The 23,647-nt window shown below is 37.8% G+C and overlaps 2 protein-coding genes across 6 annotated transcripts in view; one reads left to right on the forward strand and one right to left on the reverse strand.

Annotated features, from left to right (window-relative positions):
• The window catches only part of LOC139137421 (uncharacterized), a 63,749-nt gene extending 51,158 nt beyond the window's left edge, over positions 1-12,591 (forward strand). For all 4 annotated transcript variants that reach the window (XM_070705513.1, XM_070705512.1, XM_070705514.1 and 1 more), the window contains 4 exons: positions 1,886-1,980; positions 5,946-6,143; positions 6,858-6,970; positions 7,726-12,591. In XM_070705513.1, coding sequence (XP_070561614.1) covers positions 1,886-1,980; positions 5,946-6,143; positions 6,858-6,970; positions 7,726-10,682 — 3,363 coding nt within the window. In that variant the 3' untranslated portion in view covers positions 10,683-12,591. The remainder of the gene's footprint in view (positions 1-1,885; positions 1,981-5,945; positions 6,144-6,857; positions 6,971-7,725) is intronic.
• A 1,410-nt stretch (positions 12,592-14,001) lies between these two features.
• The window catches only part of LOC139137422 (multiple epidermal growth factor-like domains protein 6), a 118,821-nt gene continuing 109,175 nt past the window's right edge, over positions 14,002-23,647 (reverse strand). For both annotated transcript variants that reach the window (XM_070705517.1, XM_070705518.1), the window contains exons 29-39: positions 23,376-23,504; positions 22,892-23,020; positions 22,640-22,768; positions 21,240-21,368; positions 20,864-20,992; positions 20,316-20,444; positions 19,485-19,613; positions 18,951-19,079; positions 18,532-18,660; positions 17,415-17,540; positions 14,002-16,799 (exon numbers count right to left, since the gene is read on the reverse strand). In XM_070705517.1, the coding sequence (XP_070561618.1) occupies positions 16,756-16,799; positions 17,415-17,540; positions 18,532-18,660; positions 18,951-19,079; positions 19,485-19,613; positions 20,316-20,444; positions 20,864-20,992; positions 21,240-21,368; positions 22,640-22,768; positions 22,892-23,020; positions 23,376-23,504 (1,331 nt within the window). In that variant the 3' untranslated portion in view covers positions 14,002-16,755. The remainder of the gene's footprint in view (positions 16,800-17,414; positions 17,541-18,531; positions 18,661-18,950; positions 19,080-19,484; positions 19,614-20,315; positions 20,445-20,863; positions 20,993-21,239; positions 21,369-22,639; positions 22,769-22,891; positions 23,021-23,375; positions 23,505-23,647) is intronic.

Here is a 23,647-nt window from a genome sequence, read left to right on the forward strand (position 1 = left end):
AACTGTTGGCCATCACGTCGAATGTTGGCGATCAAATTAATACTCATGATGTGACATGTACTAGCCTTTACAAAACGAGGAAATTTCTGGCCAAATCGACCCACTTTGCGCTGTGATTCGCCAAATTCAGACGTCACAACAACATGTTGGCGGTCAACTATTAAAGTCCAAACTAGTCGGAAGTCTCATTCAAAATCCTGTGCCCGCGAAAACCCGACAAAGTGTAGGCGCCACCAGCGGCAGTACTAAAAATATTTGAAATGCGGAAGTAAGAATTTGCCGCGATCAAAAAAAAAGAAAAAATTCCAAATATGCCAAAGTAGAAGCGGCGATTCCGATGAACAATGTATTTTTTCTTCCTTTCCTTACAAAAAATTCTCCATACATGCATGGGCTACCAGACCTTGTCACTGGGCTACCAACTTCAGAAAATGGTAGCCCAATGGGACTACCAGGGAAAAAAGTTAATTTCGAGCCCTGATATATATATATATATATATATATATATATATATATATATATATATATATATATATATATATGTTTTATATATATACCGGTATATACTCACACACACACCGATACATGTGTGTCAGTTTTTTTAATGTAAACTTTGGCAAATGAAGTGTTAAGTAGTAGTTTTATACTTAGTTTTAGTCTGTGTTTCTTGTCACCACTAAATGTTTTTCATCCTGGCTTCTGTCAATTCAAGCAGCATACCAAATTTCCTAAATTATGCTGCCTTGATCGGGGCCACCTATGAAACGTCTAAGCTTTAAAAAAAACGCATTATTTATTTCGATTTTCTGCATTTGTTGCAACCAGATATTTGAAGTGGGTGGATTTGAGAGGAAACAGGTTTCAGTATTGATCAAATATTGAAATAGTAACACCTCAGAATGTTGCGGAACAAGATCAATTAAATTGACCGTGTGGGTGGACGTACAGGAAACTCTACCTGATAGACGCTCTCTACCATACTCAGTATTTCTTGGAATGCCAGCGCACAAGAGCAATGTGACATAATTCTGATTCTGTCATTTCGCTTCCGAAGTTCAACATGTTTCTTCTTTTGGATAAATTTTGCTACTTGATCACTTAATCGTATCAGGAGTGTTTGTGATGATGGTCAGAATCTGAAGACAGTCATGAGACAAGTTTCAGAATATATGGGTGTACATTTTAGTGATTCCAAGATACTCATTTCAAATGCATGTGTGACTGTATTGGATATCACAGTCAAATTAGAAAAAAACAAAATATTGTGGGATGACGGAAGGCATGTGAATGTCCGCATAATGACATCATCTGCAGGAAATTTCAATGCTGATAACTAGTGGAAAAAACTTTGAAGGACATTGAATATGTGGGTGTAACCGCACATTTTAGTTGTCTTTTTTGCAATGTTTTGGGAGAGTGGAAAGTAAATTATTCATAAAAAAGAGATTTTGATCCCACCTGTGGTTAAAAAAAAAGATTTTTCAAAAGCATTCTTTGTTAACTTCTTCAATTGTTAAATTGTGTTTGTCAGAAGCACTGAGATGTGTCCCATTCAGCCTGAAGGTGTAAATTTATGAGAATAATGTACAGCAAATCAAACAATATTTTATGGATTATTTCCACCTAAGGTACAGTAAAACCTGTCTAAACCGAACCCTACAGGGACAGAAAATTGTTCAGTTTGAAGAGGTGTTCGGTTAATAGAGGTTCTTTTAACATAGAGTTCTATTGGAATGGGACTGGGAAAAGGGTTCAGTTTGGACAGATTGCCAGTGTAGACAGGGTTCAATTTAGACAGTTTCACTGTATTTGTTTTTTGTCGTTACATCTATCCTTCTTATGCTAATTGACTTTGATTTTTTTTGTTTCTCTCTCATTGGTGAAGGCCCAGCCTCCAGAAATGAAAGCACTCAGTCATTTTGAAGAGCAAGACAAACTGGAAATAAAAGAAGGTGATATGATCACTGTCATTGAGGGCAGGTGAGTGATCTTCATGTTTGTGGAAATAACTTTATGATCATCATTTTCATCGAGGGTAAGTGATATGTCTTTATGCAGATGGTATTGACTTTGAGAGCATCTCTCTCATTGAGGGCGGTTGATAGGTCGAGCCTCATGCGAATACTAATATTGACTTCAAGATCATCTCTGTTATCGAGGGGCGGGTGATAGGTCCTCATTCGGATGCTATTGACTTCAAGATCATCTCTTTCATTGAGGGCAAGTCAGTGATCTTCTTGCAGATTGTATTGATTTCAAGATCATCTCTGTCATTCAGGGCGGGTGATAGGTCCTCATGTGGATGGCATTGACTTCAAGATCATAATTCTCAGTGCCATTTTGCATGAAAGAGGTTATCAAGTTTGCTGTTACTTTATGTTTACTCTCTGATGGTCACCTGAGACAGGCAAGACTGAAGAATATAGTGCCCAGATTGAACGTTTTTTCAAAAACCAGCACTACCCTTGGGGGTCTCATTTTAACTACTATGGGAGGCCCTCTAAGACAACCCGTAATGTTCTGTTTACTTTCCAATGTACACCTGAAACAGGCAAGACTGAAAAAAACTAGGCCCAGACTGGGCATTTTTTAAAACCAGCTCTACCTTAGGGGTCTCATTTTACCAACTATGGGACTCCCCAAAAGACAACCTTTTTTTACAATAAGTGTTTTTTATTTGCCCCAAAAATGATGTTATTGAAAGGTTTGTGTCTTGGGTGAAAACAAAAACCAGATGACAGATTGTCAAGCTGGTTATGTTGAGAAGTTACACAAATCACCTGTGAAATGATAATAATTTACAGTAAATAACATCAAAATTCTCAAGATACCAAGAGATGGCAGATGTGTGGCATCAAATCACACAAAACATTCACTTGTACTCTATACTTTCAATCTGAATTTTCTTTCTAATCTGGTAGTTTCAGTCGATCAGTAGTGATTTGTAGTGCCATGACCTTTCAACTCTGGAACACGTCCACTGCCTACACATTGTAGGCAGTGATGTTTCTGCCTTCAAAAAACAGTTGCAATCTGATTATTATGTCATTTGATAGTCTCAGTATGTCACAGACTTGGCAACCAATGAGAAAGGACACATGGCCATTCCTGGAACTAAAACAGAGCTGATAAATTGTGCCATCTCTATTAGAAAGATTATCGAAACTAGGAACCACCCCCACAGAGTCAACAAGATAGCTCAGACGACATGATTGAAACATTGTCAAAATGCATCCTGAAGACCATACACGGATGCTACTGTGATGGTGTGTGTGAAATAGGTCATTTCACGTACAGGAAATCTGTCAGTTGTCCACAGGAAGTATTCTAGGATATGCTTGGTAAAGCTCTACTCCTTTCTAAGCCCTTAGAGTTCCCGTAGGCGGAAGGGTACTTTGGGGCTTCCTGTCAGACTTCAATAGGGATTTTTTTTTCATGATACAAGACTGCATTGTTCCCGAAACCGATAAATGGAAGGATTTTTTTTGAAAGATGGCAGTTACTCATTAGCCATTGCATGGACAGAAAGTGAGCTTTGGTGATACTGTCAAGTGTTAGCAGAGAGCAAGGTTTGATACTGCAGGGCTGGCTTCAAGGTTGGTAAAGTGATCCAGTGGTTTCGGTTCCGACCTACTTGTTTCAACAATTGCAGCATTACCTTTCCATTGTCAACATATTGTAAGTATTCTGTTACAGTTGAACTCTTCCAAAATTACAGACAACATAGTCTACCGTGCACACCTCAATTTTTCAACCCCGAACCCGTTTGCCATAATGGTTTGGTCCAAAACAGTGGTCATCAATGGTGATTGTTGACTTGTTCACAGGGAATTCGGGTAAAACAGGTTAACCCTTTGAGTGCTGTAATTTTTCCCTCCAAAAATTTAGTGCAACATTTTAATAATTTTTAAGGATTTGTCTATAATAGTTTTGATAATTTTGGACCAAAGAGACATAATTTTTAATTGGATACAGTTCTTTATCAAAATTTTTTGGGATAATCTGAAAACAAATTGTCTAGATTTAAAACAAATAGTATGCGTTACAGTTTTTAAAAGTGACAAAAATTGACTTTGACCTTCAAGAGCTATAATACCAGTAGATAACAAATCATTGATTCAGCACATCAAAATTGTATCGGCAAATTTCCATATTTGGTAGATGAACCCAATTAACATAATATTTAAGTAGCAGCAATTATAATATTGATTTGAAACATGTTCTGAAAGACATTTAATTATGATTTTTATTACACAGATTTTTATTTTGTATGAATTTAATCCTATGTAGCCAGAGTTATTTTGAAAGAGTCATGATTTTTTAAATAATTTACAGAAATGGCAAAAGAATGTGCAGACGCTCTTTCTTCAAGATTATATAACTTTGATTGTTTTTTAGTGATAAATAACTTTTGTTTTAGAAAAGAAGTGTAACTCTCGAGCAAGAAATGATCAAGGTTATATTTCCATTGAAACGGAATGTTTTAGAATTTTTGCTGAAAATTCCCTTTTGATAACTTAAACATTTTTTTTCATTATCGCAAATAAAAAAATTAGTAGGTACTGTACAAAGCATGAGATGAAAGAAACAAATACTTGACATATGAATTTTAACAGGGCTGATTAAAATACTGTGTTAACTCTGTGGAAAAAGTGAATTTTTCAATTTTCACATGAGTGAGAAGGAGGAGATGTAAATAAGTACACAAAAGAAGCAGAACAGGTTAGTATTGTCAAAATTTAAGCACACAAAATACTATGCCATGGCCACATTCTGTCTTCACACAGAAAGTACCATAAAGATAGGAAAATAGCCTTTTCATGTATACTTTTCATATACATACACAATGTAGCTTAAATGCGCATTTTCTGTGAAACATTACCTCTGACTGTTAATGAAAGTGATATATACAAATAGTGGCAACGTTGGCACAGAGTGAAATTACAAACCGTTGAACATGAATCTGTTTCCGGATTCCTGGCTTCGGCTTTCTGTTCTCTGGCACTAGAGGATGAGAGGTGAAGTAAGGGTCACACCGATTGAATTTCAATGAAATGCTCGATTCAGAATGATTGCATTTCACCGGGTGTATTTGTTGTTTTAATCGAAAGAAAATGGTCATTTCACCAAGTTGGTAAATTTTGAGCTCACGCAGTTGTCAGGAAATACTTAGTAGTCATGGTTTTAGGAAATTTTGTAGCATTCATCAGAGAACCAGCGAAAATAATATTAATCTATGTAATATCCCAAGTACTTTAAATCTTTAATATCCACACAGCATGTGGTTAATTGTACAGTGGTGAGCTGTTTGTACTCGGCGTTGTTTGAAAATGTCTCAAGTAGACATTACTGCTACATCCTGTGCACAAGTACTGCGTGAGATTTTAAACGTGAAGAAATGAACTTTTATTGATGAATGCAGTTTTTAAATCTATTTCATTTGCTCTCTAAAAATGCTGTAGTGTAGGATTTTTACCAAAAATTCTGCTGTTCTGGTGGCATAGCACTTGCTATTTGTCTACTTTGAGTACTGTTTGTCAAGTATTATGATTTCATTTGGTATGTACAATTCATGCTGCCACCAAGTGTTGAGTTACAGAGAACATTACTTGATTATTTCAGGAAGACCCACCCTGGGGACCCACTGTGAGCTATTTGTGATATACAGTATTTGTTTGTTATACAATTTGGAATATACACTGCCATCAGGTGTTGAGTTACAGAGAACATTACTTGATTATTTCAGTAAGCTCAGCTGTTTATTAGCTATCTGTGACACACAATGGTTTGTCACACAATTTTGAAGATGCACTGCCACCAAGTGTTGAGTTACAGAAATCATTACACCATTAAACATGTGACCCAATGGAGGTAAATTTTTAGCTTATGTGGACACCGGATGTATCCATGTCTTTAAAGAGCAATAATTTATTTTATATTCACAGAGTTGACAACTACTGGTGGAGAGGTCAGAATCGACGAACACGAAAGATCGGTCAATTTCCTCGTAACGTAGTGGTTTCGTCGGAAGGTGGCCTACGACCCAATGACATCAGCAGACCATTGAAACATAGTTTTATCCATACTGGTCATGGTGATATAGCTGATGGCAATAGTTGGGGATTTGCAGATCACATTGATGAGTAAGATTTTTTAATTTTCAATGTCAACATTATGTCGTATGGTCAACCTGTTCATCTCATTCTACTGTATGGTGGTCAAACTTTGTCCCAGAACATATTAGGGTTGTGCGATGATTTTGCCCAGAATTATGCAAACATTACTGAAATACACATTCACTTTTTGCATTCAAATCTTTCCACCCAATGTTGTTTCACTGCATAATGTGGAACTCTGAAAACAACAGAATGATGCAGTAAGGTGTAACACTATTTGAACTGTGTATGTCACTCCACACTTTATGGTGATGTTGTTGACACTAGGTGGCGCCCACCCTGATAGTTGTGCTTCACTGAACGCTTCTAGGACAGTAGCCCTTGCACATTTATTCACTTCCCACACCCTATCCCTAACCCTTTCACCACCATGGTTTGGCCCAAACCCATTGCTATCAACAGTGAGAGCGGACCATTTTACAGGGCATTGGGGTGAACAGGTAAACCCTATCTGTAACTGGAACCCTATCTGTAACTGGTTGGAAGGAAATGTCCGGATGTGAAAATTTCCGCAAGATAAACCAACCTGACACTCTGCAAATATATCATATCAATCTCTGGCAAAGGTGCAAAGGGGAAAGAAGCAATATGAAAGATGACAAGAAATAACACCCACATTGGGGATACAGGGATAACCTTTTGAGGTAAAATACTCATATTTGATGTTTTTTTCTGTTGCAGTATGTACCTACAGAACCCAATGCAGCCTGTAGACAAATACGGTGATATTGGCGGTGTGTCGGAAATTGAATCGGCAGTTGTGCCTGAGATGATGGGCAAATCCAGAAGTAAAGGTAAATAGCTCAGCTGTACATCAACCCTGTGCACCCCTAGTTTGGAGTGGTATGTTCCATAGAAACAACTGGATTTGATTTATAGAGTAGAGAAAGACAGAGGTGTGGTAGTGGCGATGTTGGTACGGATATCCCAAAATATCTTATAGCTTGATCATACAGTGTCGTATAGACTGAAAGATTAAGTTGCGTATGGATACTCTGCCATATCTGACCAAAAGCACATTCTGCCAAACTTCATTCAGCCATCTTAGACTTCAACCATGACTCAGGTTCACACACCTGATGCAACGCCCTTCGCAAATACCCAAATGACGTTATTGCCAAATTTAAATGTTATCAAGTCCTGAAGACCCAAGGAGTATTATCTATCATTCACTCTGGGAGCTATGTGAGCTTCTTAACCAAATATGCTGTCAATAAACTCAGCCATACAAACACGAATATCATTGATTCCAGCAAAACTTTAATAGAGAACGGATATTCAACACTGCACCATCAGTCATGGTAGAGTGTGATTTGCTTGATGGCTATGCACAATTAAAGCTTTCTCTCTAGGTGTCAAAGAGCAATTATCTGAAAATTTTTGAAACAAGAAATTTCAATGCTGATGAATCGCAGGGGGTTTTTTTTCGGAGAGATGCTGTCAGTGTCATAGGTTGCTATTATGACACTGAAAACTTTTAACGAGATTCTGAAGAAAACAAATCAACAAGTGTAAATTCTAATGTGATTGTTCTCTGTTGTGTTAATAGGTGTAAAAACTTTGGGAAGCGCACGGGAGAACAGACATAGCAACGCAGAGAACAGTACTGCGAGAAGAGCGAATACTATGCCAACCTCACCGTCACATGATGGCGTCCGAGTTGGATCATCTGTGTTCTACGTCAAAGATATCAACAAATCAGGAACAGACAATGTCGATTCAGCAGAGACTAAACCTGAGACGCATGTCCTGGTGGATTTGATCGACGCTCCGTCTACACCGGATATTGGACGTTACTCGGAATCACAGAGCAGTGCTCGTTCCCTGTTGGATGAAAGTTTGTCATCCCCAGAGTCGACAAAGATACTGCCAAGGCCGCTCTTTCCTGAGAGTCATCAGTCAGATTCAAGGTACAAGAACCAAGCAGCAAGTAGTGTGGTCAATCTTGGTCAGCGGTATGATGATGTCGCTGATGAAATTGGCCAGCGGCGGTATGATGACGTCTCGGAGGAAGTGTTCAAAGACGTGATGGAAACAGAGACACAGAGAAGACCGCCAAAACTTTACAGTCAGGTATATGAGGAAGAGCCTCCAGCTCCTACAAACAGGACGGACATTACATCATCACGATATTTAAATACTGTTTTTGAGGAAAAGGATGTCAAGAGTGAGAAGAAATTGAAAGAGGAATCATCGAAACCAAGACTCTATGATGCTGTGGCAGAGGAAATACCTACAAATTTGCATTTCTCAGAACAAAAGACAGCGCCCTCAGTGCCAAGATTTTACGACAAGGTTCCTGAAGAGAGTGTATTTTCAGAAACTACGCGAAAGACAATTTTGTCACAGCATAACCTGTACACTGATGCAACTAGCGTCGTTGCAAGTGAGAAGAACATTCAATTTTGTGTGCCTTCAGTGGGGCCACCAATTCCCACGAGACTCTATGACAAAGTTGCCGAAGAGCGGGAATTGGATGCTAAAATGCAGGGTTTTTCTCGACTCTATGATGAAATTCCTGAGGATAATTCACAGACTAAAAATTGGGTAACATTCAGCCCAAACCAGCCAGAAACAAAAGTTCAAACGCTACCTTTCCAGGCTAACCAATCGGTGTCAACTCCCCCAGGTGTACGAAAACAGAACCAAGCAGCTGTTGAAGAGAAATCCAGATACAGCCAATCAGACGGTGGCACTCAGCCTGGACAGTTCATGGCTCCACTTGTTCCAAAACCTGCCACAAATTCCGGAGTCAAAGTCGCAGTAAATCATTCCCTGGAACACGGTGCCATTCCCAAGAAGGGCACAACCGATACCTCTAGACATGAGACCAGCGCTGCCAACAGTATTCCATTTACAGATAATATTCTGACGCCGCAGAAGGTTGAACCGAAGCAAGTGAAAGAGAAAGATAAGCATGTAGCGAACAGTAAAGCTGCAGTGTTGATGCCACAGAAAGTTGAGACAAAGGGCAACAACGGTCAAAAGGTGAAACACAAACCAGTTCACAAGAACCATCAGGCAAAGGTCAGTCAGAGGTCAGCACCAAATGAACAACGGTCCAAAGTGATCGCAAAGCCTCACAGTGAACAGTCTGACGTTGCAGCTCTACCAATGCTGCATCTTAGCTCTGGCGAATTCAAACAATTAGAGGAGACAGTCAATAAGCTTGACTTTGAACCCAAATCGCGGCAGGCAAAGCGATACATCGCTGTGCAGACTCTTTCTCCTCAGAATCACGATGAAAGTACGACCAGTGATTTAGCTCCTCTGATCATGCCGAAAAAGGACGTGAAGGCAAGGCCTGCCAGACCGCCGGCCTTGGCCAGAGAGAAAAGGTCATATGACAAAAATGGACCTGACTTTGATGCTATTGCAAGGACAGCTCCGCAAAACAGAGAAGATTGGAGAGAGCACTTTGCATGGATGGAGTTTCCACGGAAGAAAGATCGGGAGAAAGCGAGAGAAGAAGCGACAGTGGATGACGGACCCAATCTGATAGAATTTAGTGACTCTGAAGGACCAGACTCTCCTGTTGAAGAGAAACCCAAACTGCCACCGAGGGTTCCACTCGTGCAAGCGCCATTGAAAAACAGCAACCGTCGGCACCGTCCACGTGAGGACTACCGATCAGATCCGACTCAGGCACGCAGCATGATCAGCGTCACTTCACCGCCAGAGTCGCCGTTAGCAAGGAGCATGCCACATAACCCATTCTCCATGAATGACCTACGACAAGACTCGGAGGAGGTCCCGCCCGTTCCTCCCCGGCAGCCCCTCATGCAACCCCCTGAAAGGTGCAGCTCCCTGGAGGAGGACTCCAAACCCTACATATACCCAATTATTGTGGACGGTGAAAAAGTGAGCAGTACACACTACTTCCTGATCCCTGCCAAACCGCAAGGCTCTGATGTAAAGACGGATGACTGTTCCTCGCCAGAAGAATTTGAGAACGTGTCCAGTCCCCCTAGGTCACCAACAAAAACATCTCCCACATTTCTGCCGCCAAATACAGCTCAAATTAAACCTATCATGAGGGACGGAACGCAACTCACTAGTAAGAGCCAAGGGATGGGATCCCACAATCCATCATTGTCCAACCCACTCCTCAAAGAAATGGACGACGGCAAGAAAGACACTCCCAGAACTTACAAACCCTTGGACCTGACGTCTCTGAAACCAATCATACCGCAGGAAGACACGTCAGACTGGAGTAGATACGATTCCCCCAACATCAGTGATACCAGCCCAGTGGGGGTGGAAACTTCGCCTCGCGACAAAGTGTATCTTGTGCAGGAGCAGGTTCACGGTGTAACACTGGATGAATGTCACGCCGCTCTGGAGCGCAATGTGTGGAATATCACCAAGGCCGTCAATTACTTAAAAACCGAACAGCTGTTCAGACTGGGTCTCGCCAATCGCGAGAAATGCGAACGGCTTTTGAAAACTTTCAACTGGAACTTGGAACTTGCTGGGTCTGTTCTGTTGGATGAGTTTGCAAGGTAATGAGCTGCTACCTCAGACCCTAGACAACCTACGCAATCATTCTCTGCTGTTAATCATGATTTACCATTGTGAAGATAATCTATGCCACCATCATCGTCTTCTAGAAGATTAACTGATGTGTCATTTCATTCAAATATTGACAGTGTCAGAAGTAAACATTGCATGGAAGTATCAAGAGGCAGTATTTGTAGGATAAAAATGATAATCGACAATCGGTGCACATGGTTAGCCAGCTGACCAATTGAATGGCTTAGTTTGTGAACCTGGTGCACTGAGAAGAAAATCTTAACATGTAAATTGGTCAATCTGTTAATATCAGTAGATAGAGTACTTATATTTATTATATATAATCTTTAATTTTTTGTAAAGACAAATCTTACCATGTTGCATTCTTTCTCAACATGAAGTTAAAACAAGTGCTGTTGTTTATTACTGTTTTGCTGTTAAAAGTTTACATGTTTAAGAGAGGATTTTCTCAACAAATCTGCCGTACGCGAAATTGTGAAAAGGTGAAGGTGAAATACAGTGGAATACACCCTCTATCAGGACATTAAATTTACCGCCATTGAAGCCATCCATGTTTTAATGTGAAGCATACTCAATGACAGACCATTTCCACTGACCTCATCTCTGATGTCATCAGAAATGCCCATCATTTCTGGTGACATCATTAGTTTTGGTGACATCAATTCTCAATTCTGATGACATTTGATGACATCATTTCTGACAGAGCACCTACAGCTGACAAAAACAAAAACACCAGCTGGTGTATTTGAAAGTTCAGATCACTATGTCCACAGACTCAAATATTGTATACTTAGAGCATACAGCAGTACCGGTAATTACATTATGGCTAATGAACTTTTTACAAACATAAGGATAATGCCAGTCTTACACTTCTTTGCACCATAGATGAAAAGTTGATGTGTCCAAACTACCCATTCTTTTGGATAATAATCTGCTACGCTTTTTGGATCATGTCTAAAACAGGATACTCCTTTCAATATAATCTGTATCCCCTCTCCAAACATAACCTATCTCATCTTCAACTGTAGAGGGCGCACTGTGAAAATGTTTAAGATATCTCCCCTCCAACTATAGAGGGTGCACACTGCTGAAATGATGAACAAGCATGCAGTGATGTGGCAACTAGTGGGAAAACCCTCATTTGTTGTTTGTTGGAAAACTCTTGTTTGAAATTTTTGTACATAAAACTTGTGTATATATTGTTCTGTAAATGATATAGATAGTTCAACCGATTCTTTAAGTTTCTGTGAAAACAACTGTTACAGTAATCTTTCTTTATGAGTAAACTGTATTTTAATTAGGTTACATTATTCTCACACTTATTTACTTGATAAAAAACAAGAACATAAAACGAAGTGCCCAAAATTATTGTTCTTGTTGTATTTCTTTTGAAACGTTAGGGATTCATAGATCTGGCCTTTGGAAGCTATGCAAGTAGGGGCTTATCAACTGTTATTTCTGTAACTTTTAGATGTACATCAAGTTTTTCTTCATTGTGAAGTTATGTTGTTTTTATTGTAGGACTTTCTGAGTTTCTGAGGAACAAGTCAAGCAATATTGAAATGTTAGTGATGCTTTTATTACCTGTCTGCTTGAAGAAACTATTGAAAAAAGAAAACAAAAGAATGTAAAGATGCTCTGCTTGGGGGCGCCGTTCAGCTAGTAATGCAAGCTTTGATAACAATCTTGTTGCTGTAGAATTGAAAGGCACTAATCATGAAAATTGCAACTCCATTTAATCAATAACGCAATTTGGATTAATAAATAATACACAGTATTTGCCAAATTTGTATCATTTTGTACAAATATGTTATATGTACGTTCACTGAGGTTCAAATAGTGGCAAGTCAGCTAACAAATAAACTATTACTGAACAACCTAATGATGAGTGGTGTGTGTATGTCATTCAAGCTAAACACAAAAGAGAGATATTTCCAGTAACATGCCTTCAAAAATTACGGTAGGTAAGTCAACGAAACAGAGATTTTTCATCTTATCGATTGAAACCATAAAATGAAGTAAAATTAGCATAAAATTTGGTATTTTGAGATTTTTGGGTCTTTGTCAAAAGTTTTCTCTTCAGGATCGACTTTTTCAGGATGACCAATCTGGATGACAGATGAAAAAAATTTACATTTAGGTAAACATTGGGCCTAAGCTTGCCTTTTTTTGTCAAAACAGTTTTCAGAACTGCTAGACTCATGGCTTTTATGGGTATTGATAGGTTCCCAAGAGTGATTTAATTTTGACTCATGAAAATAATTAAAACATTTGCACATGGAAATGTTTGGGCAGTTTTCACTTTCTTTTTTCAAAACATAATATTTTTTATATGCTAGTCCAACAGCTTTCAAACTTAGTTTACAGGTTCCTAGGCATGTTGGATTTGTATTTTGTGCAAATGATAAAATTTGTGCAATACTGTCCTACTTTTTGTGAAAAAAGTCAAGATATGCCTATGCCAGTTATTTCCAGATTTGATGATTGATGTGCCATGGACTGAAATCTCTTTTGAGAACATCATATTCTTTTTTCATCATCACAGCCATATGACATGGAGGCATGCAAGTCTTGTTTGGCCTTGAACCATCAAACATGTCTTTATGCACTTACCATTTCATTGAAAAACAAATGTGACTGGCCTACATATCCCTAATAATCTATGGCCAACGTTCAATGACTATGCAATTCAAGACACAAGTACACATAGGTTACATGTCATACATGGATACATGCAGACTGACAGACCTATACAGAGGCATGACTGTATACATTGTTTATGTATGGCAAAACAAAATACGACTTTCTAAGGGTCCTCCCTGTATCAATTTCTTAGACGATGTTCTCATTGATAAATGACCATTGACATTACAACTGTTCCCATGACGATTGTTTAATTTGCCATCCACATCACAACTGTTTCCATGGCGACTTCATATGACCATTCAATTCATAACTGTTCCCATGACAATTGTTCATATGACCAGTTATATCATGTTCCCATGACGATTGTTCATATGACCATTCAATTCACAACTGTTCCCATGACGATTGATCATATGACCATTCACATAACTGTTCCTATGACGATCGTTCATATGACCATTCACATCACATCTGTTCCTATGACGATTGTTCATATGACCATTCACTTCACAACTGTTGCCATGAGGATTGTTCATATGACCACTCACATCACATGTTCCCATGACAATTATTCACATGACCATTCACATCACAACTGTCTCCATAACAATTGTTGTCACAAAAGATAAAATGACGCAACAAAAAATAGTGTATAGTATAAGCATATATTTCAGTTTTTTGAACTTAGAATAGCATCATACAAAACTTTTTAACATTCTGTAGTAGCAACAAAAATAAACAAATAATATAATTAATCACAAATATTCCCATCAGGAATTGGCCCTTGGCCATCTGACTGTCAATATTAGTGAATTAGACCTTCAATAAAAATTCCCAATTTTTTTAAAGGAAAAACAAAATCTGTTTCAGATGAAGTGAGCCTAACCCAGTGTACAGAACATTTTATTCTACACCACATTTGATTCTGGATAGTCTCTCTCTGATGTGTCACGTGATAGTTCAAATAATTAACATATAAAACTACAATAAGAGGGTGAAAATTGACAGTTTTTTTCACTTCTGTGAGTTTTGAAACCTTTTTTGAATCTTGAAAGTGAAACACACCAAGAGACGGCTATAGTAGTATCCTTTGGAAAACTTTGCTTTGTTCACTCAGTACATTTCTGTTTGCAAACGGTTTGTCTCACTACAGTTCGATGAATGAATGAGAGACAGTGAAATCTTCATTCTTGGATTTGATGTATAAAAAACAACTTGGCAGCCTAACATTGATACACAGCAGACAATTTAGCAGTTGCAATCTAAACAAAATGGCTTCCTGCAAGTTGTCTGTTGGTTCATCAGTTATATCTGTTATCACAAAACCCCCAAGAAAAGTTTCTCCGGAGAGTCCATGGTTCTCTGATCTCTGTTTTATGTCAATACATAGCCTCTCACTGATCAGATGAAACAACGCTATTTGAAGCGACTATTTCAATCACTACCCAATCTTTAAAGCACCATTTTGCAAATTTACCCATTCAGTGTTGGGATGACTTGATTATATTAGACTCTCAATGGAACTTGTAAAATGGAATTCGAAGAAGTCACACTCAACCAATCATGTTGGTTCTTTGTGTGACAGTGGGAATGCACTTCACAAAACCACATGCTCTGCAATTTTCATTTGATGTTAATACAGTAAATATATAAAATACAGGTTTTTGATTTTCCAATCCAGTTGGCTGTCCAAGAAAATTGACGAATGAAAAATATCGTCTGCTATTGCTATACACATGTTAAATTATTTTGTTTTCATCCACAACCATGGCACCATCAATGTAAGCGGCTAAATACTGTTAAATTTATAGTACATAGTTTTCCGTTTGAGATACTTTCCACTTGAGTTAAGGATACTTTTTTCTAGGTGCTCAAATCAAACTTGCATCAGAGCTTTTAATATATTTTAAAAAATGCAAATTTGCATTAAAGCTGCTTAGATTAGTGAACTTTTATAAGCCTGCAGTATCCAAGCTGTTTCTTTTAAATATTGGCCAAACTAAATAAAAAAATTCGGTTCTAAATAATCATATTTGGCAAGATTTTATATGTCACTGCAAGAGATTGCCAAATGGGAACAAATTATTGTTTTGTTTGTGTTCACAATGCCCAACATTTGCATTCATATGCAAATAAATGTCTTGACCTTTAAGATCAGCTTGACCTTATTGAGAAAATTCAAGATGGCCGCCATGTCCAATTCAGTGTGTCTATAATAAATATCTGGCCTGCACACAATGATCCACCGTGGTCTAAAAACAAGCTTTAGACCTCTTTCATGAAATATTCCACATCACAAAATGATGCTGTCTCATTTGTTCCCTTTCCCTCTTGGCATTTGGATCACAAGTAAACAAAACTTTTGATTCAATCTCATGCAGTAATTTCTGGTGCTGCAAATACAGCCCCTCAGATATCAAAAATAATACTATTGGCTCAAAGATATCTGTGCCCTTGGACAAGCCTTAGGTGCGCACAAAAACTGACCAATCAAATTTGAATTTCTGAGGTGGCTGCATGTCAGCAGATGTTCTTAGTTTACTATTCATAACTTTTGATGACATTCTATGCCTGGCCACAGACAGTCGTGAGGTAGTGTAACATGTTAACTGCATAGTTTCCTCTACATTGTTAAAAACGTGTTCTAAAAGACATCCAAACGATAGCATTTGCTAATGAGCATCTGTAATTAGATATAAGGAAAGGAAAAAACTTTACAGAAAAATAAAATAACCGCCTTAACAGAAAATCTAAAAGAATGGAAACATTGCTTTGATAATGCAACATTTTTAGTAACATGCTGACCTCTGACCTCATAACCTAAAATAATTTGCATCATATGCAAATTAGGTTTGTCACAAAAAATTGTAAACTTTCTCTGTCAGTTAACAAAAGGTTTAAAATGTACAGAAAAGTAAATTGTGGAAAAACATGAACATTACAAACTTTGCAGCAATACAACAATGGGAGTATAAACAAAGTTCACATATTTGGAAGGAAGTTTTGCTGCGCGGTCTTTGCATAAATATTGATTTCTCTCAATTGCAATAAGCAAATACTATGCAAAAAGCTTAAAATAATGTCATGTTGTAAACTTTGATAATTTTAGAAAAATAATGTACTTGTTGAATCGTGTGAATGTAGCTGCTCCAAGCTTGACAGTCACCAGTGCAACTCTGACAACGAGACAGACATGTTGCTATGGCAACAAAAGTTTGTCTGTTGTCGCAGGAACAACACATTCAAAGTTGGTCATATATTACTACTCCCTAAAATCAACTTAGGTGATTAAAAAGGCACGTCTTGTGTTTCTATGACAACAGACCAAGCATAGTGACTGTTGCTAGGCAGTGTGGATGATGTAATTTACGAGTCTGGTTCCCTGAAAGCCTTGGTGGGATCACGCTGGAATATCACCACGGAGTGTAAAATGCGGAGGACCACCTAAGAAAGAGAAGAATAGAAATACACAATTTAGATTTTCAATCAGATTCAAACTCACAACGTATGGCACCAAGCCACCTAGCAAAGACATCACAGTCAAAAATGTGACTCGGTGCCAAATCCCCGCCCATAGCTTCAGCACAGAAACATATATATGAGCGCCCTAGAAGATGGTATTTTTCATACAGCTCCCCAGGCCAAACATTTACCGGGCTCCATAGCATGAGAGGCATTTGAATAGGACACCCTAACATTCTGCTAATTCATGGAGACTGTTGTTTCACATCCCATGAGGTGTGTTATTTTCAATCAAGCGTATTGAAACCTTAAATAGTGAATGAATGATCTACTAGACAACAAACCTACAGGTATGCGTCTTTTCTGCCTAACTAACATTAACAAATAAAATATTCAAATACCAGTAATATTCTGCTTGACAGGTTGTGGACTGTGACTTTACTTTCAGGATAGGTGCAATCATTAGAGGCTGATACAATCATTGATATAAGCAACACACTTCTTCTTTCAAAAATGTACAGAGATATGTTTTCCCCATTTCTGATCACCTGATTTTACATACTAGTAATCTGCATGACCTCTGACCTTTGAACTCACCTTGCTCACATGTAGCACCAATCCACTTATGTCTGCAAGAGCATGCACCATTGTAGAGATTGCAAAGTGACCCATTGGCACACTCACAGTTGTAGACACAGTTAGGACCATATTTGTTTGAGCAAACTAAAAACAAAGAGATGAAAGACATTGGTGAGTATAATACATTATCAGTTGGAAACACATTTTACTTATTACCTTGTTAAGGACATCACTGTCAAAGCCAATTCTCCTACTAGAACTGTGATGTTAACGCACTTAATACAATATAACAGGCATTGTATGACAATCATGATTTCTAAACTGTTACAATGTACTTCAGTATAACAGCCTTGATAATGACCTCTTCAGGTGTACCTGACTTCAGTTTGATCCCCAAATTCATCCATCACTCAGATTGACCTATAAACGGTTAACACTTCCTTTTTCAAAATGACCATACCAAGAATGAGCAGGTCCTAAGATATGAGACTTTGGAACAATATATTTCATGCCTGGACTGGTGAACTTTCCACCAATCAAGCAATCTGACAGAAATACCAATGGGTACTGATGGTTGTACTATGCACAATTTCTGTCAGACATGCTGGCCAGTGTTAGAACTGTCACTAGATTGACATGGCTACTGAGCTAAAAAAAGATGGATTTTCAAACACGACATGAATTTTACTATCTTGGTCTTTTGTACAAAGCAGCATGCTAACATTTGTTTGATTTGACTGATACAACACTTCAGTGGAACCTGCAATATGTATTAATCCATAAGCGTATCAAAAATTCTTCCTTAAATTATTGCCACTGGAGATGAGATAATTTTTCACTTATAAACATTCTTACTATTATAGGGATTTTCAGTCATATCTATATATTTCATTTCGAAGAGTCGCTAGCACTGTTCAACATGCTGAATTGCGCTTTTTCACTGACTGATGTTCGTACAATCATGGCATAATTGACCCCCTGAACTTCCGGGTAGAACCCATGATCATGCCCAGAAGGGTTAGAATTATGTATTTTATCAAACGTTTAATGAGCAATCCAATGATTCCTTTCCTTAACCACATCAGTTTTCATAAGTGCTATATTTTTGCTGATTTTCAAGACCACTGTGTTTTACCTTGGGTACATGACTGTCCAGTACGCCCAGGTGGACATTCACATTTTCCAGTCACAGGATTACAAAGCGATTGGTTGAAGCATTCACACATGTGCATACAATTAGGCCCATGACGCCCAGGTGGACAAGCTGTGTGGAAAAAGAAAAGATCAAAATAATATCAAAATTCGCCTGATTATTTTTGCATTAATCATGTATCTAGTGTAACTCTAAAGCTAAATTTTTATAAACAAGAAGTTCTGTGTGTTTTACGAAATCAAGAGATATCAACAATTGAAATAAATTTGTATTGATTTCTCACTTTTGTCCTTTCACCCAAAAGTCTGTGATCATATAAAAAACATAGTTAACGTAAGATGGCTACAAAATAATAAGACCAGCCACTCTATTATTTGAATCGGCAATCTAATCTGACTTACGTCGTTCACACAAGTCTCCTGTCCATCCTGCTGTGCATAAACACTGTCCTGTCTGTGCGTCACATTCACCTCCATTCCTGCAATCACACTTCTTGCTGCAGTACGGTCCGAATAAACCATCGGGACAGGCTGCAATCAGAATCAATTCATACAAATTAATTTCCCTGTGTGTGCAATAAGCCTATCATGGTTGTGAACTTTTTATTATGAGTACAATGCCATGTTATACATACTAGCAGTTCATTATAATAACAAAAATAAAAATACATATGGCATGGTGGCACAGTAACACTTTGGTGTATATTTACATATTGACCAATAATCAACTTATTGACTCAGTGTTGTCATGAGGATAATACATTTAATGACCTATTGGTAAGAGCGGAATGCAAACTGTAATATGTATATATTCTTCATTGAATATGGAATATTAACAACACAAAGTATGCCATTGGTAATAGAAATCTGCCTGTACTAAAGCGAGCAAAGTCACAGATTGTTACAGAGAAAAAGATGCATTTTCATGGTACTCACTGAATTCACAAAACTGTCCGTAGAATCCATCTAGGCAGTGACAACATCCTGTCACACTATCACAACCATTACTGTGCTCACAGTCACAATGTAACTCACAGTTGGGTCCATAACGATCTGACGGACACTCTGAAAGACAAAGAAATATCAACTGTTATTGCCTCTGTCAAAGACGATATTGCCTAGCATTCATAATCAAACTCACTGATGGGTCTATGACGATCTGGAAAGACACTTTGAAAATTACAAATATTAACTGTTATGACTTCATCAAAGTGAACAGATAATACTGCTGTTCACAATTTCAGGCAACATAACACCAGAAAGAGTTGTGGGGCCACAATGCTGGATAATCAGATACATGATCAGTACTAATCTGGGCAGATGACATCTAAAAATTCACTGGTATGGACAAAGCTATAATATAACTGTCATCAATCACACTGAATGTTGTATAGAGTGCATTATGCCAGCATGGCTAAAATTTTATTTTCAACACTATTTACATTTCGTAACAAAACCAATTAAAAAAAACAAATAAACAAATAACCATGAACTCTTTTCATAGAACAAAATTATGAAAATGTTATCAAAAGCATATTGATTGTCTCCTTTCAGATTTAGTGGGAAGCACAATTACATAACTGCACAGAAAAAGATTGAAAGTTAAACTTTGCAGCGGCTCTCCCTTCGAGTAACCTACATTTTCATGTTAAAATTCTGCACATAAATATATTTAATTGCTAAATATTTCGTCGACCATTGATCGAACTAAGAACTAAGGTGTAGTATCACCATGTAATGGTCAGAATTGTACGGCTTCACAATTACCTTGTTCACAAGTTGGACCTGTCCATCCGAGATTACAACTGCACACCCCCATTGTCAAGTCAAGCACTCCATTGTTGTGACAAATTTTAACTTCAGAACACTCATCTCCGTATCTTCCATCAGCACATTCTAACAGAGTGCAATAAAAAAATAATTATCGTTACTGTCTGCCTGGCCTTCTCTAGAATATAAACAATTTACAATATTTTATGATTCAAAGAGTTTGAAGAAATTTAGAATATTATGTAAACACTGTATTGTATACAATAGGTGTATGGCAATGAAGAATTTGAGAAAGTTTCATGATAATTTGGGATGATGTGAGGAATATGGATTTGGGAAAATATATGGAAACAGAGTTTGAAAAGATGAATTAAATCCAGAATTTCACAAAAAGATGTGTGGAAATGCCAAATTTACAAAATGTATAGAAACATTGAATGTACCACAGATCAAGGAAATTGAGAGGACACGGAAATAGAGAATTTAGGTCGGGAAAATAACTCAGACATTCTGATTATGTCATGGTACAGTTGACATTATCTTACCAACTTCACATTTAGCACCGATATATCCACTTGGACAGGAACACTCTCCAGTTTCTGCATTACATTCACCACCATTGACGCATCGACATTGATGTCTGCAATCTGAGCCATAGTATCCCGCTGGGCATGCTATCAAAATAATACCATAAAGACTTCAACAAACAGTTCAATTTCCCATGTCATGCTGATATTATTTAGGATATTTTAAATTAATGTTTCAAACTTTGTTTGACCTCATGAAAAAGCAATTTATGTTGACATTTTGATGTCTCTAAGTTATCAAATACCACCCACTGTATGAATCACATCTGAAATTGGAATTCAAGTTTCTCAGAAGATCTAGAAAGTCTTAAAAAATGGACTAAATGGTACGTACCCTTGTTGCATTTTGTTCCAATCCATCCTGGAAGACATTTACATTCACCTGTTCTGCTGTCACAAGATTCACTGTTTTCACATTCACAATCCAGATCACAATTATTACCGTACTTCCCTTTGGGGCAATCTGTAACATCAATATGAAAATGTGATTGTATTTGTCTGTTTGATAATCGCTTACTATAGATTGATGTTCTGAATTCCACAACTCAATATGTTAACCCTTGTCACAATGAGTCCCTTGATATGTTTCAAACTTAAGGTTCCAAGACAAGAAATTTGACCTTTTTAATCTAACAATTCTTTAACGGTTAATAAGCTCAGAACCCCTGTAAAGTATACATTTTCTGAAAGCCTAGATATACGGGAACATTTTGGTAACCACAGTGTCTCCATTGTTTACATAACTATCACGTGACACGGTAATTTGCATAACCTTTCAAAAAACGGTTTTCCCTATGTTTTGTCTCAATACTTCAAAATATCTGACTCAAACTTGCTGGAATGCAAGCTGTCACAACGCTCTTCAAAAGCGTGTCTCAGATTTTTTATATCTTGCTTAGTTTTTTTCAAAAACGGTTTTCCCTATGTTTTGTCTCAATACTTCAAAATATCTGACTCAAACTTGCTGGAATGCAAGCTGTCACAACGCTCTTCAAAAGTGTGTCTCAGATTTTTTATATCTTGCTTAGTTTTTTTGGAGCACAATTTTAAAGAAATCAACTAAGCTTAAATTCACTGCACTGGAAGTTTTTCTGGCATAAAACTGTTGTAGAAGGTTTAAAAAAATTCTGAGACACACTTTTGAAGACCCTTATAACAGCTTGTGCTCACACAAATTTCAGCCACATATCTCAAAGCATTGAAACAAAACATAGGGAAAACCGATTTTGAAAGGTTATGCAAATTACCTGTCACGTGATAGTTATGTAAACAATGGTGACACTATGGTAACCAAACTGTTCCCCTATATCTAGGCTTTCCGAAAATATACAATTTACGGGGGTTCTGAGCTTCTTAAACACTAGAGAATTGTTGGTTTTAAAATGGTAAATTTCTTGTCTTGGAACCTTAAATGTCATCCCTGTCACAGTCTGTCCCTTGATATGCTAATACTTGTCACAATCTGTCCCTTGATATGCTAATACTTGTCACAGCCTGTCCCTTGATATGCTAATACTTGTCACAGTCTGTCCCTTGATATGCTAATACTTGTCACAGTCTATCCCTTGATATGCTAATACTTGTCAGTCTGTCCCTTGATATGCTAATACTTGTCACAGTCTGTCCCTTGATATGCTAATACTTGTCACAGTCTGTCCCTTGATATGCCAACTTTGCCAAGATATGTCCCTTGATATGCTAACCCTGTCACAGTGCATCCCTTGATATGCTTACCTTTGTCACAGTGTGTCCCTCGATGGCCAGCTTTGCATTCACAATCACCAGTCACTGGATTACAGATGGAATGTTCCCTGCAGTTACAAAGCTGCTCACATCCTGCTCCCCACGTACCGGATGGACACACTGCAGGATAGATAAGTTAACACAGTGCTTAGAAATAGCATTTCAGAGTAATAGTTTCAGTATGAAAGACATTGTATGTGATCTGAACAACTGTTGATCGATTGAGGAATTCTTAGTCTTTACCTGAGCTGCACTGATAGCCAGTGTAGCCAGCTGGACAACTGCATTGACCAGTCACATGATTACAGGGTTGGTCGTCTTTACACCGACATTTCTGGGCGCAGTTCTCACCATAGGAACCCTGGAGACAGGCTGTAAAGACAGAGAAGTCAAGTGTATCAGTAACTCTTCCGTAGTAAGAAGATGATTATCATCTGATGAAATATTGGGGAAAAGTTGAATGTGAAGTTAATTATCAATCAATTTTTAGACTGCTCAACATAACCTTAAGAATGACTGACTGAATTTGGTAAACAAGGTTTGTAATGAGCCTTCACCAGGTCTGACCTCTGCATGAGAATCCTATGTTGCATTTGTCATTTCTTCATCAATTAATTCAATTATTCTTATCATCAACACACCATGCCTATGTGAGAAGAGCAACACAAAGTTTTGCTGACATGCAAGTTGTTAGATAAAATCAGAGAGAAACTTTGAGATTACTTACGTCTGTCACAGTATCTTCCTCTCCATCCGTTGGTACACTGACAAATTCCTGTTGTGTGTTCACATGCAGCCCCATTCTGACAGGCACATCTCTGCTCACAGTTATCGCCAAAGTAGCCATCAGCACACTCTACAAATTTAACAACATTTGAAAAATTATTTCCAAAATATAGTCATACGCCACCACATAGAAGTACACAAGAATGAAGACATTTGAAAATAAAATTCCAAAGTGTCACCACATATGGATGTGATAAAATTGATTTTTTAAAC

This window comes from Ptychodera flava, chromosome 7 (genome assembly GCF_041260155.1).
Source record: "Ptychodera flava strain L36383 chromosome 7, AS_Pfla_20210202, whole genome shotgun sequence".
NCBI lineage: Eukaryota > Metazoa > Hemichordata > Enteropneusta > Ptychoderidae > Ptychodera > Ptychodera flava.